At 41.0% G+C, this 21049-nt stretch overlaps 2 protein-coding genes across 2 annotated transcripts; one reads left to right on the plus strand and one right to left on the minus strand.

Moving 5' to 3' along the window:
• LOC136442439 (uncharacterized) lies at positions 1-2164 on the plus strand. Its single transcript, XM_066439340.1, has 4 exons — positions 1-67; positions 453-511; positions 848-955; positions 1240-2164. Exons 1-4 carry the CDS (start codon positions 8-10, stop codon positions 1910-1912), a joined length of 900 nt encoding a protein of 299 aa, XP_066295437.1. The 5' UTR covers positions 1-7; the 3' UTR covers positions 1913-2164.
• A 6849-nt stretch (positions 2165-9013) lies between these two features.
• Positions 9014-20264, minus strand: LOC136442199 (glycoprotein integral membrane protein 1-like). Its single transcript, XM_066438976.1, has 8 exons — positions 20152-20264; positions 16110-16238; positions 14585-14684; positions 13935-14065; positions 13173-13317; positions 12615-12775; positions 12105-12289; positions 9014-11560 (listed from the first exon to the last, which is right to left on the minus strand). Exons 1-8 carry the CDS (start codon positions 20242-20244, stop codon positions 11464-11466), a joined length of 1041 nt encoding a protein of 346 aa, XP_066295073.1. The 5' UTR covers positions 20245-20264; the 3' UTR covers positions 9014-11463.
• Between the last annotated feature and the right edge of the window lie 785 nt (positions 20265-21049).

A 21049-nucleotide genomic window follows, 5' to 3' on the forward strand; every position in this document is an offset into this window, starting at 1 on the left:
GGATACGATGTCGACCTCAGTGCGGAAAATGCCGACGGAATCTAAGAGAGAAGAGTGGAATGTGAAGGTACGTCTAAACTATTGAATTATTTCTGATCTTAACTCAAATGATGAAAAATTCTGTACTGGCAGTTCATAAATTGTGAAAAAGTTGGAAAATATCAGGATATAAACTGTACCATGTTAGAGTCTTATCCAAAGTCTGCTGAGGACTTTCACATGGTCTTGAAAGTTTGTACCATCTTTCTTCATTCTTTCTTGCTCTTTTATCCATATTCAAATCTTTTATCCATATTCAAAGTAATCAATAGGACGTAGTGAAGGTGGTCCAACTCAACCAAGAGATGATCCTCACCTGTCAGAGTTTTCACACCTTATTTTATGTATTCTACTTTTGCTTTATTTTGCTTTGATTTACTCCATTATCTTCTGTTTGTTCTCATTTATTGCAGCATGTTTCCTTACCTGCTCAGCTGAGTCAGGGAGGTGATGCAGTGCCCACGTTTAGCGAGTAAGAAGTATAATAGTGTATAGTCTAGCTATCATTGTTCTTGCAATATTCCCAACTAGTATATACGTCTGAAACGACAAAACTACAAATTCTGTTATGTGCTGAGGTTAACACATACAGTATTCTATCACTTGACCAACAGCGATCTTTCTCTTGTCTATTGTGAGCAGAACAAACATGCAGCGAGGACTATGTTGCCATGACCTTGAGAGCCATGACCTTGAGATCCATGAAGAGTGATGGCAAACAATGACTCCATGTACCGAGTGTTCACAAACGACTGGACATGAATGGTATGCATATGACTTAAATAAACCATCTTTTGTTCATCTACAGATCAGCTGACGTGAGCACACTTGTACGGAGGTACGAGGCTCTGGTCAACCAGGCACAACATGACGCACACCTCCACTCATCACCAGATGTGGACAAAGCCCTGATCAGGTAGTTATGTCATGATTTTAATCTTCATTTGCTTATATAATCTGGCAGCCTCTACCTGAATAGTGACCTGTCTAAAAGACTTCCGATTCTTTTTTTTTTCTCAGGGGATTTTAACCTCTCATTTACAACTATTAATGATATAAAGTGAGCACTACAACAACAGCTAAGCTACAAAGTAGCCTTAATTATAACTTCCTTTTTGGGAAGGAACTGTCTTTAACGCAAAATGAGTGTGTATGGCAGCTCTCAGAGAAGTCATGTATGCCTTTGTTTTTCCTTCCCAGACGCCAACATCATGTTGGAGAGATTGTGAGCAAATGGGAGCAGATGACAGGAGAGACAAACTCCATCGCCTCAGGAGCCGGTGTGGTTACTGTTACACCCCCACAGAAACCACCTCGCACTCGGCTGTCGAGCAACACAGCAGAGACCACAGGAACCGCTCCTGCACCTCCACCCAAACCTGCCAGGTGTCAGGACTTCGTCCTGCATAGAAACCACCATGGACAGTTTGGGTTCTCACTCCTGGCAACAGATATCCTGGAGAGGTCCTTTGGTAGCACCGAGCAGACCATGTGTAGAATCCAAATGGTCTGTCAAGCTCCCGACAGCCAAGCATCCCTGCCTGTGGGCCGACTTGTCGCTGTGAACTTCATGCCCGTACAGGACAAGACAACAGCTGAACTGTACAGCATCATCGCCAGATCAGTGGAGTCCATCAGGCTGAGGATCCAGCCGCTGGACTTCCCCCAGTCTGTGCTACAGAACATTGTTAGTGAGCAGGACAGTGTAGTACAAGACATGGTCAGTGAGGAAGCCTTGACATGTAACACACAGAAGGATGACTACAGGCAGAAACACAGTCACCCTGTCAAGGTGTTGGTGAGACGTCAGCTGCAGCGAGTCATCTCCGTCCTCACACTGTGCCGCAAGGCTCTCGGTTCCTGCTGGCACTGAATAGAGGGGTCAAAATCATGAAATGAAATTATTTGTATTTGAAGAGAAAGTGTATGAACTAGAAGAGTTTGTTAGACCTGTAATGTTAGTCTACTACAAAACGCATCACAAGTATGAAGTAAATTTGAGAACAAATCTTATTATACAAGATGTTTTCATTGATATTACATGCTGCTTTATAATGGCATCGGGATGTTGTAAACTTGTACTTCACGGTCAGGCTGCTCCATTTTTTAAATTTCTACTTATATTGTCAGTTGAGTGGAAATAAACTGACGAGGATTGACGGTTTGCTATACGACTGTCCCTGACTTTTAATATGTGTTGATACAAATGATCTACCTCCAACGGTGTCCAAAATTACCGTTTGTCAAGGCAGTGGCTCTGAGGACCACGAAGATCCCCCGAATGCTCTGGCAAGTCCGGTGAAAACACCTGTGTAGACATTGTCCGCACACATACACACATACGACACAAGCTACATGTTCCTCACGAATCGTAAACCGGTATGAACATAATCGGTATTACTTTGCCGTAACTTGGCGCTCTATGAAGTCGGTCCACTGGTATTAGTGTATGATTGTCGGGAATCGTCCTTCAGCGGACCATCAGTACAAAGTTTGTGACAGTGTAGTGTTCCAACAAAGCACCGGTGGCCTATCGCCCATAGTATGAACTTGAAACATGGAAGGTATGTTGGTGGGGTTAGCAGTAAGCCAGAAAAGAGAATGAAATTGACATATCATACTATATTTAGTTATATTTTCCTTCATACAAGCGAAAATTATTTGTATTGAGCAAATTTCATCACTAGCACCTTCTTTGTTGATCGACAATATAAAGCATATTGCATGATTCCACGACGATATATGTAGCTTCTTGCAATACTCCACAAGTCCGACTGGTTTGTGCAAGTAGGTTATAGATATGTTGTGTCCTTGTTGTGCAGCCAATATAGGTCAAAGGTTAAGGCCAGATCACTGCGAATGACGGTGACTAGATGTGTGTGTGGACTATACGTAGACAGCGAGGTGGTTGCTGGAAGAAGGTAATTTCAATTGAATACTGATTTTTTGCTCTGATAGAAGACTAAAACTGGCAAAGGCATGACTATTCTTGACCTGTGCCAACATTAACGTTATAGTAGTTTAACGTAGCGCTAACCACGCGATGTCGGCTGATTTGTTAAAGGCCATTTTCCTAAGGTCTCAGCAAGGACATTATAGAGTTAATAATGTCCTTGGTCTCAGTCACCTCAGGTGGTGACCTCACAAAGAAGGCATACATGAAGCACTATTTTATCAACCTTCCCGGTGGTTGTGAATGTTATAGAAGTGTTTATCAACCTCTTTTCGTTTCTTTCTGTTGTTCTGTTGGGCGTTGCTATAACTTAAGCGGGCCGTGTCCTAGAAACCTTTTTTACTCTTTGTCAACTGCTTATGGCGAGTTTCTTAGAAATTACAGAAATTTGAACAGGCAGAGCAATGAAGGTTACGACGTTGGCTCACTCCACTCATATAGCCCATGGATACGTGCGATCTCCGATAGTCCCTATCTCTTTAGCCGACTCCCTTAGCATATATTTCACTATATTTGGCCAATTCCTGCTATTCTTCCAGCGATCCACGTAGCCTGGTAGATTTACTTGGATAGGACGTTTAAAATCTATGGTTTGCTATTCCGGTCAAAACGATGTAGTTCACAACTGGCTACAATACTACTTAACTTACCGCTCCAACTGTCCATTACTGAGAAACCGACTATGGGAGCCGGAGGCGAACCAATCTAACCTGTATGCCACTATAATAGCCGGGTCTTTAACTATATGATAGCTGGAGCGGCTACTGTGACCCATATAGAAGAAGAAGAAGAACTTTATTGCACGACAATTGTACATGGTACAAAGTATGGCAAGAATTCGTAAACATTCATAACAATCGACTATTACTAATATTTAACATTTTCAGATAACTCATCTACAACCATAGGCGGTAGGCCATCGAGTTTTTGTTGAAATAGGCATTACTGTGCCGTATATATATAAAAACTCCGATGGTCCGCTAAGGAACAAACAAACGGAAAGATTTCGGTGAATCGTAGACTAACGCACTGAATGTGTACTCGGCTGAAGGATTCCCGAGAATCGTACACTAACTGTGACAGTACAACCACAACGCCCGATCCGCACTACCTGTGTACTTGATCCACTGAAAGATTCCCGAGAATCGTACACTAACTCTAATAACCACAACGCCCGATCCGCACTACCTGTGTACTTGATCCACTGAAAGATTCCCGAGAATCGTACACTAACTCTAATAACCACAACGCCTGATCCGCACTACCTGTGTACTTGATCCACTGATGGATTCCCGAGAATCGTACACTAACTGTAACAACCACAACGCCCGATCCGCCGTCTATTCCAAAGAACCATACGAACGGGTGCCGAAAGTCACCCGAAGATTGCCGAGAGCCGAACAGGGATTTCCGAACGCTTTGGGTAGTGTTAAGAACAAGAATAGATAGGTAGGAAATGCCGTTTCAAAAGCCCTTATTTTCGGCGAAAAAACGGCCATGAAATTAAACACGTTGATACTACTTATAATCTACGGGTTACTTACTAGCAATGTAGAATTTCTTAGGATACAATACCTAATTTTAAAGGTTATTTGTATGAAGTTAGCGAAGTAAGCTCTTGACGGTTCTACATTTTCGAACAGTTGGTTCGCGAATGCGTTCGAACAAACTATACTCCCGCCAGCCTTTGCACGAGCTGTGACCAGAACACGGAAGTCACCAACTGATGCTGTTTGTCGCGCGTACTGCGTGCACTACGTGAACGTATATTATATTAGAGAACAGTATGGTTATCGGGATTCCTTCTTCAGTGGACCAAGTACACACTTTGGTGTTCAAACAAAACAACAGCGATTCATTTCAACAAAAACTCGGTGGCCTATCGCCCATGCTACAACATGAGTAATAATCGATCTAATAATGTGCATTCTAACGGCTAAAACAGCGTAATGGTGACGATGATAGTATTTTGTGTCAGGAATGTAAAACAATGTCTCGTTTTTGCATAGAGTTGTACATAAATTGGCCTACATAGGTGGATATATGAACAGGGCGTGACAACATCATATTGAATAACAGATGAATAATAGATGAATGGTTACAAATGGCAACTATGTTGTCAGCTGACGCCTTTGGCAAAATAATCACCCTATTCTTTTTTCAGCAACCCACGGAGTCGAGTTGAGACAACACATCTTCCGCATCAAACCTATCTATGGTTAACTTTCCATCCTGTCCATCCTAGATTTAAACAACAGTCGTGCTGGGGAGGAGCACTGGCGTCAGTGCTTCATAATAGTGTGTCCTTGTACCGCATGTGGGGCACTGCCTGTCTAATTGAGTGAGTTGAAAGGCTGTCATTGTATTGAAGACCCTCGCTATTCACCCCCTGACTGCACAGAGAGCGCTAGTAGTCCGACGACCAAAATACAAACTATTATCCAGGTCATAAGTCTCGTAGTAGACGAACCAGACATATGTTTGGGACCTGATCCGTAACGTCTTTCACTTCGCTTTCGCAAGGACGATTGAATCATCCGACGATGGAAAAAAGGACGGTGTACGCCTTCGTCGTTCTTTTCTGCGTCCTGTCAAACGTCTTGTACGGCACCATCTTCGTAACGTTATCAAAAGACAGCGATCCCAGCATGCCTAGTCTCTTGTGCCGCCACAGTGAAGCCAAATGCACAAATGGAGGTAATCTAACTGATATAAACACAAACGGGTCGCTTCTTGTTACACAGAATGTCTCATCAAAATTAGCACATAACGATACGGTATATTCAACCACCACGCTCTCACCAAAGAATTCAACGGGTATTTTGGCAAACCTGACACAGTCCAAGCCAGGAATAACTGACAAGAAGACCGCTCTCTATTGCCGATTGAAGAAAGTTCATATCTCCACCATAACAAGAACATCACCTTTTAAAGATCCTGGGGTCAGGCCGAACTTTCCGAAGGAGAGTTTGGAGAATCTGGTTCACTACAACTCGTGTGCTGTGGTGAGCAGCAGCCATGGCTTGAAACTCCACCACTACGGACGCGACATAGGTACATCTTCTCTGCTTGCATGTAGTGATTTCATTTTTCTTTTATAAATTTATGACCACACCGAAAAAAAGGGGATAATCTTGAATTTGAATTTGATTATCGAAATATCATACGATCTTGACATAGAGTCGATTCCACATTACCGAGAGGGTGTTTGTTGTCTTTTGTTCTAACATTTGTAAAACCTTTGTAACAATCTAAGGGAGATAGGTGACTGTTTAGAACAATTTCCAACATTCATGTGATGTTCTAAATAGTTTCTGCTGTGTTCCAACATGTTAGACAAATTTCTAACATTGCACATGTTATTTGTATTATTTTCGAAACTGTTGGGAAATAGGTTGATCATTTGTTCCTACATGTTCCAACATCATAACAACATGGTATAACTGGGTCAGTGGGATGGGAACAGGGCAATTCACATATCCCTTCAAAGTATAGGGGATTAGGCCTGGGTGCCATGCATAGACACCTGAAGACAAAGGTCCAGACGTGAAATCTAAAAATATACAGAGGCAGACAATAGAGTGTGATTAGCACCTACTTTTATGGGGGCAATAACCCAAATCTACCATTTGAAAAATGATTCAAATTGTTCCAACATGTTCGAACAGTGAAACAATCACATAGATGTTTGAAAATTGTTCTAAATAAAGAGATATTTGTGCGATTACTTTCCAAATAGTTCGAACATATATAAGTAAGTTCAAACATGTTCAGACTTTCATTCTTGATTGTTTGAACAATTTAGAACTATTTTGACTGGAATAGTCTTTTATCTAAAATTGTTTGAACTCACTAGCAATATTTCCTGAAAACCCTCTCGGTGACATGGAATTGACTCTAGAAACCCCGGTATGTCTACAATAAATGACATATATTTCAAATTTCAGATTTGTTTACTTTTTTTCTCTTTCTAGATGTTCACGATGCTATTCTGAGGTTCAACTGTGCCCCCATTCAAGGTTTTTCTGCGCATGTCGGGAGTCGCACAGACATCCGTTTAATCAACACTCAGATCCCAATGGGGAATTGTACAAATAACAACTGGGACAAACGGATCAATGTGTTCAACAACGAAACTGTAGTTATCCGCAATTTTAATTCGATTCGAGTGGTTAAAGGGAAACTTGACACAAAAGGGGATAGGTTCCGCAGTTTCGACCATTATATATCGTATAGAAAGTTGTATCCCAATCAGACAATGCACTTTATACAACGGCCTGGTTTCGGAACGGATGTGAAGAATGAACTCACGCGGTTTTGCAAGGAGGCGAAGGGCTGCAGGCTCGGCAGGCTGAGTCCGAGCTCCGGATCACTTGGTATTACAGCTTTGCCTTCAAACTTGAGATTTATGATACATGCAATAACGTGTATTTTTGTCTATTCTAAGATGTCTCTTTATAAGCATTTCACAAAATCTTGGTCCCATAAACATATTTCCAAATTTGCAAGGAAACCAGGAAGGAAGTTTAAAAATATTCTGAGTGCTTCTGGATAAACAGATGTACTTCCCACTCCATTTTTTAAGATCATGCCTTTCCTAAGTTCCTTTATTTTTGTATGATATATTAAATGTGTGTACTTGGTATTCTTAAGAGATTTCAAATGTGCTGTTTCTGTTAGCCTCCGTTGCAGACTCTGAAGCGGCTTTTTGGGGGGCTAAATAATACACTTTTTGCAGCCACCCCGTAACTATCAGCCATCCTGTAACCATCAGCCGGCGGCTGATGGTTACAGGATGGCTGATAGTTACGGGGTGGCTGCAAAAAGTGTATTATTTAGCCCCCCAAAAAGCCGCTTCAGAGTCTGCAACGGAGGCTATGTTTCTGTATGAATATCAAGTGATATTTCACTTTTCTTTTATGAAATTGATGCAAAGTTACGGCTAAGACTACACCTTACTCGCGTATCGTCCCCCTCTCCATACAGGAGTGATCATGATGCTGCATCTGTGCGACTGGGTCTACACCTACGAGATGGTTCCCTCCAGTGTGGACAGGACGCGCCTGGCTTACTACTACAACGAGACCAAAAAGATGGCTATTCATCGCTCTCACTCCATCACCACGGAAAGGAAGTACTGGAGGGCGCTGACTGTGACGCCGCTGGAGGAGGTGGACAGGACGGGGGTGGCCGTCTTAAGGGGGCTGTCTCAGCACAACTGTACATAACAAAATTAACTGTTCGTTTTTTGTTTATTGGATTGACCAGGATATGACCAAGGAGGTTTATCTTGATAAAGTTTCCCTGCTATTACAAAGGGCTATAGCCCTGATGACGTCTTGTTATCACTGTAACTATACATCTGTTTTCACACCATGACCTGTACTTAGCTCATCAGAGCATAAACGTGCAATAAAGGTCTTTCATTCATTCTATAAAATCAAATAAAATATAGATGAAAGGTTAATGTTAGTTCACTAATGCGTGACTATATCATACACAGTTGATATACCTAGCCTGATCATGACTAAGACCTGATAAACACTGGGAACATTTTCTGGACGTACGTCTTCGGCGTACGGCGCCTTTTCCTGGGTGTGAATCGGCCCCGAGCGTCGTATGACAGGTAGCCTCCTGTGCAGGCTTCCCGATATGCGCGCGATAACGGCGGCATATATATTGATATATAACGCGCGCACCCCTCGGCTACACAACTCCCTCGGCTACACAACTCCCTTGCCGGCATTATAGACCCCCCCCCCCCTCCAATATATATGCCACCGTTATCGGGAAGCCTGCACAGGAGGCTATATGACAGGCATGTTTATGGCCCGTATACGTACGACTTCGACTAAATCGTACGGGCTATTAAAAGGCCTGTCTAAATCGCGCTCCTAGCGGCCGGCCGGCCCGACGATTACCGTAGAAATACTAGTACACGAAGACAGGCTTATGCTACAGCTCTTTGGTGATACATAGGAACAATAGATACTAAATAAAAGCAAACACCAACATAATGCATCACTTTTTTCCACATTTAATATTGCCAATTGTCTCCCACAACATATAGGACATCAGTGACAGGTAGAGTTTTATACAATCAGCCATGCTGCAGTCTGTGGTTTCTCTTCAATATTTATGTTAGTGTGATAACAGGACATCTTCATGTACAATGTACCATGGTAGTAAGGAGACTTGAAAGAATTCTGTTCTCCTAGTTAAATGTCAAGTAACGCTGTGGTTATTCCATTATCACAATCACAGTAAAAAGAACCCACATAATTTTTCTTGCCAACAAATGAAATGTAGTATGAATTGTACCTGTTTGACAGTAATACCGACTACAATAGGCAGTGATACAGTATTTTTTCTGACTTTTGCATCTTTCTAGCCTGGAACAATTGCCGTGTGTATCCTTTCTAACACAAAAACATAAGTGAAGCAATTTTTCCCCATATCTTTGTGAGTCAAAGATGGCATGAAGTCAATTTACTGCAATCAATCCATAGCACTGCTGAACTTTTATTAAAAATTTCAAAACCTGTCCAACCACAGTACACGACATCATTCAAACCAGCCAATCAGATTCTTCTTCTACCTGCAGAAAACCGCATGGTCCACAGATATTGGTTGATTTTTCGAAACCTGAACAAGAACCGGTACTTGAATAAATGTGAAATTGAGCCAGCTTTGCTCAACCCCTTGAGTGTTGGGGATAACCAGAACCAGGCTTTCCAATCATCATATAACATTGTAAGGGTAAATCAGCATGGCAGTCTATATCCACAAAATGTCTTGAATAAGAGTGAATGCATAATAGATAAAGCAAGAACAATATACAATATACACATTATTCATGTTTCCTTACAACATGTAACGTTAGACAAAATAGAATAACTATTAATTTTAAACACAATAGTAAACATCATTATCTGGAACTCCCTTACCCTATCCAAGTCCCTACATCATCTTACCGAACATTGTTCTGTTGTTAGTTGCCTTCTAAGCTTGAGTAAATGTCTTTATAGAGTTAGCTTGCTCTTTCCTTGCTAGAAGCAATTTCCACAAGTCTACATTAACAAATGTATCTTCTTCTGGTCATACATAAAACTTACTCTGTGAATTGTACAAGTTCTGACAAAGTCCTCTTATTTCTCCTGGTCCCAGTTTAGATACTATTTGCAAGTCCCCAGTTCATAACATGAAGGGAGTATGGCTGCTGACTCTCCTTGTTTAAACTAACCTTAAAATATTGTTTGATATTTGAGAACGTTTGCCTTTTTTGCAATGACATATACAATGTAGAATTATCCTCTCCTGTTTTTTGTGAACTAGACTTTCATGTGAAAGTTCTGTTTGAGAATTCTTGCAACTTCCCTTGTGATAATACATCCATTATGAACCATTTTTTGACCAGCAGCAGAAATATTGTCACATGTTGTCTGTCATATAAGTGAACCCTGTCCTTAAGATGTTAGAGTCTAGTACCTAAAAGACAAAATACGACAAATCTATTTCAACCCTTCAATAAGGAAGACAGTTGGGTAGCCTGCACCCTATATTGAATTGATAATCTTTGGGCAGTCTATCTGCAATAATGGTAGCATTAGTTTAGTATAAGCCACTATGGCCATTGAGAACTAGTACTGTGTATAGTTTGAAAGTATGTGGCATTCAGCTTTGTTGTGGTCTCTGAACACTTTACATTACCTAGACCAAACAATTGTACAAATTTGTATGCCTACAATATTCAGAAAGTGCTCTGGTTGATAGTCCTTACCAAGCCTAACAAATTCCATACCTTCTTTCTGTCTAAGCAAGTCTTATACTATATATAGCTCAATCAAATCCATTTCAGTTTCCCTCTAGATCATAAATCTTTCTCAGCATTCCAAGATACAACATACAAATTCATATATACCAGTAAACCATCAATAAACAAATATGATTACAGGACTGTCCCTTGCACAACATAATAACTTATCAGAAGGAAAGGACTATACTATGTCACGTTTTACGTTTAGCGTCCATTTTCTACTATGCTATCTAAACTGAAGAATTCTTCTGTGGTATGGGTATGACTTCAAGCAACAGAAACTGCAGCACTTTCTGCACATACTTAAAAAATCAACAGGATGTCCACAAGATCTCCTGGGCTTAGTCTAACCAAGTTCTGCAAGTAGCACTTTTCTTTCTAAATCAGGGGTTTAAATGTATTGAAGAAGATATGTCTTAAGTTGAATTATTGTGTAATGCCATCACCCAGTTGTACTGCACAAATTCTAGGAGAGCTATGCTAATCAAACTCTATCAATTGAATCTTAAGACAACCAACTAGACCAGAGGCATTCTCTTGGTGTTAAATGTACAGAGAATGCTGCAGTTTCAACCAGTTTTGGACAGAGGCTACACAGTCCCTGCGGTATGATGACCTTTTCTCTGTCTGCACAACATATTACAATCTTAACCTTCTATACCAGCTCGTATTTCTTCAGAACCTTGTAGGTTTCCTCGGTGTGTTTGAGCTCGCATGCCTCGCACAGCATGCCCAGCTTGATCTTCTCCTCACTGCGGAAGGGCAGAAAACATAATTTTCTTTATTTGGTGACATCAACAGGTTGTATATTAGAGTTGTTTTTTCACTGTAGGTACTTTTTACTACTTTTTTATTTGTTTGTCTGCATCATCATCATGTTATCCCTGATGGGTGGTGTGAGACCTCGCACAACTACATTGTACTCTCCACAGCCTGTACTTTGCCTGATATAGGGCATGAATGTATAAAGGTTATTATCATCTATAGATCCTTAACAAATGACATGGATAGCAACACCCTACTTGCCCCCTACCTAGTTAGTGCTTAAACTTAAAGCAAACAGGCTAGTCATTGGGTTGACCAAAAGAACAGCATACAACAAGAAGGTAGACAATAACACAGTTTATGTTTATGAAGGTCATACATCCAGGTAAACAACATAAAAAGACAATTCAAACTCTACAACTGGATAAAATTCAGAGATTTACTTCTGGTTCTGGAAATAAAAATTTTATCCAGTTGTAGAGTTTGTCTCTAAATAACACAGTTAACAACAACTCCCCACTTGTCCCTTACAATGAGAGTTCTTCTTTAGGACAGAAGGCCTTCACACAGGCCAGACACATCAGGACCGTCATGGCGCAGATCAGGCAGAGGGCGAGGAGCCGCACGTAGAACGACTGGAGGTTGAACTCGTCGCACATCTGTCGGAACGCCACACACATCTGATTCTTCAGCTCCTCCATACGGCTGCACAGCGACTGGGGGGAGATAGGGGGAGCTGTTATCTTAATGTGATTTGTGATGGTGGAGGCCATTAACATCACAAAAAGGGACTTTTGTACAATTTCATCAGCTCTAGTAACCACCAAAATCAGACAAAGAGAGCTGTTCTATAACGCAATTTCAAAGTCATACAAAGGGAGTTGTTTATTTGATTCAATTAAAATTTCTGGCAGGGTAGGGAATCGAAAACTCTGAAGAATTCTAAGATTACAGTGAGCTAAATACAATGTGTACAAATACTGAATCAAATTTCCTACTTTTTGCTTTTAGTGATTGAAGCAAACAAAAGAAACATCTTACGTGGAAGGTGGTAGTTTTTAAGGGGGGGTCTGCCCGCAGGGGGGTCTCGGGCAGCTTGCCAGGGGCGGCCACCTCCTCTGTGCTGATCTCTGGGGCGATGTCCACTGCCTCCTGCTGGTTACTGGTCATCTCCGCATGGCCCATGGTCGACGTCTTTATAACTGTATAGTCCGAGAGATACAAGTTAGCCATGACAGTTAGGGCTGCAATCCATCATAGTTAGAACTTAGATAGATAGTTGGACAAGGGTGTGGCCTTCGACATTGCAAGTATTAGATTGCTTATACTGTATCAGGAACGAATAACAAGGAACTACATCTATTCATTTAGAGAGAGGGAGGAAAAATAAGGAGGTAGACTTAGGAATGGAAAAGAGAAAGGAAGACAAAAATATAAGAGTAAAGATTAAAGAATGAATGACCAAATGAATGAATGAATGATTGGATGGATGGATGGATGGATGGATGGAAGGATGGATGGATGGATTGATGGATGGATGGATGGATTGATGGATGGATGGATGGATGGATGGATGGATGGATGGATGAGAACACTAACCTTGTTTGGCGACATGGACCACACTATCTGCCGAGAGCTGATGAACCTTGCTGTGTTCCAGTCTGACATGAGACACCATCCGCTTCAGCTCCTTCTGTTTCTCACTCAACACGATCAACACCTGGTGTACAACCCCCTGTAGAACCTGGGGGGGGGGGGCATGGTCAGTACAGATGATGGGATCATTGTGCTCTTGGTGTAATTTGCTAATCTGATTCATTGGGAAAAAGTTTTCAGATTTTTCTTCTTCCTCTCCTATTTATCATATGAAATATCAAAGAAACTGACCAATAATGACCAGAAATGACTATACAGGAGTCATAGAGAGTAAAGGTTTTTGTATCTTGATTACAAGTTAGATCCTAACCCTGGTAGATTGTCAGCTTTGTGTTTATCTCAATCAGGTCTTTAAAAAAGGGCAATGAACCTTACAGTTGTGTTTTTGTATCTTGATCATGATTTGATTTGATCAATGATTATGATTTCACATTGTAGAATCCTGGTTAATTGTCAGTGTAAAGGCAATCCGGTTTTTAGTATAATGGTTCCAATTAGTTGGTAACGGGGAGACCCTGGTTCGAATCTGGGAAGGGTATCCTTGTCGGAGCTGCACCGTCTTTTGGACGAGACGTAAAATGGGGGTTCCGTTTTCAAGGAGATGTCTTGAGCACGTTACAACAGCCTCGTTACTCAGATGGGTACCTAGTGGCTGTAATAATACAACACGTTGAATTAAACCAATGGCAATGGACGAAACCTTACAGTTGTGCCATTGACGGAGGTGACCTCCTCCTCGATGTGCAGCTGTTTCTCGCCTCGCTGCAGGACCAAGAGTCGCACACCTACAGTCGCCATGCCCTGGCCAATCAGCTTCCCTCCTGCTGATGGTTGGACTGGGGAGATAATACAGGTATGTTATCATCAATTCTAACATTATTACATGTAAATGTCCCTATGGCTTAACTGGTAGCTCAACTGATAGCAAATGGCCAATCAGCTTCCCTCCTGCTGATGGTTGGACTGGGGAGACAATACAGGTATGGTATGCTATTATCAAGTTCTAACATCACATTGCTGTGCCTTGGCCAATCAGCTGCCCTCCTTCCTCGGTGAACATGCGCCATTTATTCCCATACTCTTGTAATTATAGCTCTCAGTATAAAATAGACTAGCTTAGTATTGTATTGATTGCCTTGCTATTGTTGCCATACTTTAATTTGTGCCATGTACAATTGTCGAGCAATAAAGTTCATTCATTCATTCATATATAGAACCACTGGAAGCTTAAATGCATCTAAAGTACATGTATACGTATCTGATGAACACGTACCATATATGAACTTATGTTGTATCACTCTAATAGTATGTATAATGTGTGTGATGCAGATTATTAAGAAATGCTGTGGACTTACATATCTGAGCATCACAGGTCAGGTGGGTGATCCCAGGGGTAATGACCGGCAGGTCATTCACCTTTACCTGGCCTTTGTGAACAGTCACCTTCAGTTCAACCTGGATGAAATTGAATGGACATCAAAACAAAGCTGGAAAAATAAAAGCTACATTCCCACAAACCAGATTCAAGATAATCATAGTACAAATATACGTACATGAAAAAACAACAAATTGAAGAAAATCTTCGTAGTCTTGATTCTTATTTAGTCATCTTAATTCTTATTCTTAGTTAATCTACGTTCAGGTTCAATGGAAATATTTCTGGTGTTTTCCTTTCATTTTCAACGAACTTCATGCTTACCATCTACTTTATTGGCCTAAAATCCAGCCATGTTGGTTCTACTAGTAGCTGCTTCCTAATTTTACTTGCCTATGTTAGGGAGCAACTCAATCTAACATGGCTGGTGTTCAGACTACTACTCCATCCAAACAGGTACACAACACTTCATCCCTCTGTGTACTGTTAACAAGCAAAACAGCAGCACAGCATAGATTTCCTGGATAAAAACTTAATCCTAACCTTTTTACATACCAAACCAACCTTTTGGTACATAAGGGTACATGTATCAATGCACGCTCACCAACGATCCTAGGAACTAGTGGCTGAATTTGCAAAGATTACCACTGATAAGGTTGAAGTGGATTTAAGAAGGCTGGCCTTCAGGACAAACTCACAGGTAAACCTGATAAGTCAGGAAATGCCTGAGATGCCCAGCTTTGAAACTGTTAGCTTCTGATTTACTCAGACAAGAGCATACACCTACTCTTTTTGGGAAGCAAGGTGAGTTCGAAAACATATTACAACGTTCCTTCAGACAGATTCAAAGGCCAGGAACTAAAATGCTGATTTACATTGGCATGATGGTATGATTGAAATGCTACACACATTAAGAATGGGCATCTTATAATAACTAGACACTGCTCGTGCCAGTACTCATAAAGATAGCCCTGGTGTCTGGTTACAAACATACATCATACAAAGCTTCATTACACCAGTATTATGCGTCTACACATTTGCTCCAAGTAACCATAGAAGTCAGGTTATAGATTGTTATAACAAACTCAGGATATCACACTACCATAGCTGCCCTTTGATACCAGTTATTCAGAAGGTTGAATGTTCATGAAAAAGCATAACATGTAATTTGAAGAGCATTTCAAACTAATTGCCATCATACTACAAGGCACATAGCTGGCCTTGGCACAATTTCAGCCAACTATAAGCCAAGCCAATAACTTTTTATGTAAGCATAAGAGGCAATTTGAAGAAGATAACAGCTGGGGCTAGGTGCAAACTCATTACTATAACCAATTTCTCTTACTAGTCAACCAGTACTGATGCTAAAAGTATTTTTCATTATGATGTGTAAGAAAATACATGGCGTAGTAATAAATACGATGATAAAAGAGCTTTCAGAGCTTCAAACTTTCACCTTTTACACAAAAAGCAGGACCACAAAACTTCTTGTATCTTAAAGTTACCTTGATGACTTTGTCCTCCAACTCTCCAGGTATCTGCTCTGCCAAGGCCTCCTCCTGCACCTCTACCAGAATGGTCTCTTCCAACGCCTTCTCCATCTTCACTGCCATGGGACTGGTGGCATCTTCCACCTAGAAAATAGGGGTGTTAGAACATTGACTTTTAAACTTCTAGTTTCACGTAAGGGTTTAGTTCCCTTGCATGTTGAGCCAGCAACCTTCCATGGTATTTACAAGTAAATGCTTCTGTACTAAGTCACGGCAGACTGGCTATCAATGGATTTACTCAAAGGTGACTTTTAGCTGTTAAGTAGTAAGTTTTATAACAAAGATTGCGACACCGGAAGTGTTGATTAAGTGTGTTTCTTACTAATGCCTTGTATCCTTGGGTGCATTTTCAGTTTGGACTGAATCTTACAATGTGTTAAATGTAATCTTATTGCAATCTGTAAACTGTATAGAACTACTCTCCTTTCACCAGAAGTACACCTACAATTAAGTTGTGCTTTTCCAGAGCTAAAGACAACACCCCATATATTTATGAATGATGAAAGCAATAATCCCTGAGGATTTCTACAAATCAATTGTCAGTGAAGATGTTAATTGCAACCCTTGGCACCTTTCCACTTCCTCCTCAATCCAACTTCAAGTTTTTCAAATTTCACATTACATTTACAAGTTTGTTTGTCTAAGACACCCAAAACACATCTTGTACAAAATGTATTGCTGTACCTTCTAGATAAGAAAAACCTCAACACATGCAGTATGACTGTTGTTGGCTAACCTGAAAATGTGGCAATTCCACAATGTCTGATGTGAGATAACCCATGTGAAGCCTAGCATGTAGGTGTGTCTGTTACTATGGATACAACCTCAGAAAGAATCAGAGGCATCCAAGCTTGTAACAGATGTTTGTACTCAACAGTGAACTTTTGTTCCCCTGAATGCTCTCTAAGTCAACTCTAGTCATTCAAGTGCTCTTCAAAATCTAGAAGACTTTCACCTTGGCATTGCTTTAAGAAAAATTGAGATTGTCAAAACATACTACACAAACTTTTGCTCTTTTTCAAAAACAATGTAAAACTGTTGCCTCCAGTTTGTTGTTTTAGTGCTAAATGGTTATTATGAATTTCTGTTGGCTAGTTGTGATAGCTAAAACAACTATTCCCTATATGTGGTTAAGCAGCATTTTAGTCTCTGTAACATAAGAAGAACCTAAGGGAAAGATTTGGTTTTAAAACATGCTTATCAGCATTTGGCTGACATTCTAGCCGGTGCTTTACAAGTTTTGTAATTTCTTTATTGGAAGTGCAACAGCTATTGCTGTCACCCACACACATGATATAGCCATTTTTTTACACTTGGCTGGAGTGGGGAAAGTCGTGTAAAGTGCCTTTTTCCCAAGGGCACAAGATCCGTGGGTCAGGAGATTCGAGCCTGGGACCCTTGGGTTCTGGGCGGAAAACCCTGCCATTACGCCACACGACCCCAACAAAGTTTTATAATCATCACATATAGATACATGTCTGCTCCTAACAGTCCCTACCACTATTGGGAGCAAGTGAAGACAGGCCAAGAGGGCTCCTAGAGGGCCTGCATGGGGTAGACTGGGTGCCATCCTATTACTAACGGGGCTCCTACACTCGCTACCCTAAAAAAAATTGTTTTAGGGTAGCGAGTGTAGGAGCCCCGGTAGTAATAGGATGGCATCCAGGCTGTGAATGGGGGGGCCCTGAAAAAGCTTTACGCTTTGAATTCAGGGAGTCAAATTACGCAAAATATGGCCATCTCAAAAATACTTTCCCTCTGAATTATGGTAAATCAAAATAGCTTGCCCATATGCCTTACAGAAAAGGGGAATATAGACCCCCTTCCCAGGCTGCATGCATATAGAATCATCTCTACACAGAAAAAATATTTACAGGTGTGTTGCCTCAGCAGACTCTAGATCTGTGGAGATGAAATTTACCGCAAGAGTTAATCAACATCACAACAGTCAATCAAGATGAGGAGAGAATTCTGAAAACTATTTCTGAGATCGGTCACGACTCATGCAGAGCCACAGGTGGAGAATCCTGATTACAATCTCTCCACAATCTCCGCTATCAAAAGCACTGACATGTAGTTTAAATGCCAGCCGGGTTGACGTCTTCTGCATTCAGCATCTCCTAGCAACTGTAAATTCTGGGGTGTTTTTCAACCATCATCTGTCACGAACATACTGTGCTGAGTGGGAGTGGGCTGATCCTCAAGATTCTGTAGCTTTTATGAATAGTGTTGCCATTATGAAATGCTATATTGCAAAGGCATACAAGGTCAGTTGACATCCTAGCAATTATTTGCTAGAGCTGATTGCATAAACCATCTAATCTCAACTGTAAGTGTTGCTTGTTGTTTCTTTTTTTTTTCAAATTTCAAATTGGATTCTTTGCTACAAATACAATAGTAAGTGGCCTTCGGCATTTCTCTTCTGAACAAACCGATAAGAATGTTGTTTCTAAAGTATCAACATACTCTGTAGTTCCCCTATGAAAACACTACTGCTATTCTCCTGTTCTACCATGTTAAACTTAGAGGTAATAAAAACACTTCAGATTCTCAAAGGTTCTCTGACATGATTGATGCTGAATGAAGTACATGTACTAGTCGATTCATTCCTCAAGCTAACCGACATCTTTCGCACTGCAGTCGTCCCTCAGTAAGACATCTGGAGCCGCATAATTCCAGTTTAGAACTTTTATTCAGCCTGTTACCACTACATGATTGATGCTGAAAACATGAAAGGAATCTGAATCCGGGTGAATGCTGCACGGTAAGCACCTGTCTCTCCGGGCAGCTGCAGCATCAAAGTGGCGGGATTTCAGGATTTCTTCTAATCCCTTTCCGGGATTTAGGACCACGCTTACATGGAACTTTTATGTAGGATATGGTATCAATATTCAAAGTCTGTCTCTCCCACGTAGCGTGTACTTTTGAATTTCAGCGAGCAAGTTGTGATTTACATCCCACTTAACTGGGGTAGTGACCTTGTTGCGATCATGATGCCACCGAAAATTTGACATGATTTCATAGATAAAAAAAAGAAGATTTTTCTACGCTTTTGTCTTTTCAGTCATACTTTTAACATATTGCATGACATCAAGGGTTACATAAATCCAACTTGTCACAGCGAGGTTGCTGCGTGATCCCTGTCTAGTGGAATGGCGGCCTCGCATGCTCCATTTGCATTGCCCACGTAATTTTATATCAAGATTGATATGCATCTGGAATAAGAAGGTCTTTTATTCTTTCATCTGTGTGAATACTATAAAGACCTAGAAGACTAATGATAGACATGAACTCCCATTCACTTCTTTTTTTACTACTATTTACATCTTTGAAATCATTTAATTCATTTGCCTACTTTTATCATACAGCCGATGTTTGGCTGTTGGATGAGAAAAATGCTGGTGAAAAAAAAGACATGTCTGTACTGACTGTAGGGTTCCCTTCTTAAAAGCATGGAACTGAAAGGGACTTGATCACACTAATTTTACCAGATGGCTCAGTCGCTATGTGAATCTGTACAAACTGGTGTGCAGATTACGATTTAGACACGATCTGGCCTCAAGCAACAATAGAACATGTGGTGCTGAGAAGACCTGCTGACGCAAAACGCACAGAGGCGCACGTCAAGAGAAATACGAATTACACAGCGGTCTGTTTTGCCAATTTGTCAACGCCCACCATCCTTTTACACTCCACAGGTAGTCGTGTGAAGTGGTTTATTTGATAAACAAGTTTGTGGTGACAACTTAAAGAAGCACAACACTTGGGCATATGGCACGGCGGACAACGAGAGAACCTTAAGGAATGTTACGCTGATACGTAAGTGTGTTGCGCCGAAAGGAAGGCGGAGGATGGGAGAGAGATCTCCTCTCCCTATGGACCATCCACCGTCCGTCAAGAGTCCTAGTGTTGAAAAATCGCATAATTCTAAGTGTGACAGTGTTATTCTAAGGCTTTAGTATCATGCCACGGACGGGGCGTGAGGCTAGGCACTTACCAGCATCTCGTGCGGGAGAGCGGCGGAGACAGACGCGAAGAAAAGCGACGAGAAGACAGCGCACAACAACAACATCATCCTTCGGGCAGCCATCTTGGACAATGACGTGACGTCTGTGGAAGATACCATTGCGCCAATTTTAGATAGTAGGGGTGCTCAGCTTGAAGGCAAGATCTTTGCCATAAAGTTACATCTTGCAATTTCATTATTCACGTGGTTGATCTAGGAATAGCTTTGATCCATATTTCAGGCAATTTTCAAAACACTGGATACTAACATTTTTAGCGCCTGGGATATGGTGACAACATCAAGATTTATGTACATTCATTCATTCTCTCTCCCTCTTTCCGTTGTATACTGTTAGTCAATGCCATTATTGATCAATCAAAATCAAATATTCGAATACGTTCAGTAACTCGTTTGTGGGTTATAACTTTGCATGTTCAATGTAACTTGCTAACATTGAAACGTAAGTAGGTAAGACTGTACAATGGGCAGGTGGTTCTAAAATCAACGTGCAATATAATGAATGTCGGCAGACGTCGCTCATTTGCCGTAATGGTAAGTTTAGTCGGCCTAGGTAACAACTCCATGGCCAGTTTTGAAGATTTAGATACTTAGATGATACTGGCTTTGGAGGTAACTAGGTGGCGACGTCAAATCAAGGCGTCATTATCAAACGAAGAATTGAAACTTCACACAAAACCTGATCTTGCCTTGATTCTTTTTCTTTTTTTGGATACCCTGACACCCACGAGCACCTAGTAATGGGTTGAAGAAACATAACAACGGCATGCTTTGAGTCTTCAAGTTTGGTACTAACAGAGACTGAAATTTGACGACCAACATCTTGATTTCTGGCTTTATGGATTTTAAGGGGACGAAGAAAAAATGAAAT

The sequence above is a fragment of the Branchiostoma lanceolatum genome, chromosome 1 (assembly GCF_035083965.1).
Source record: "Branchiostoma lanceolatum isolate klBraLanc5 chromosome 1, klBraLanc5.hap2, whole genome shotgun sequence".
Classification (NCBI taxonomy): domain Eukaryota; kingdom Metazoa; phylum Chordata; class Leptocardii; order Amphioxiformes; family Branchiostomatidae; genus Branchiostoma; species Branchiostoma lanceolatum.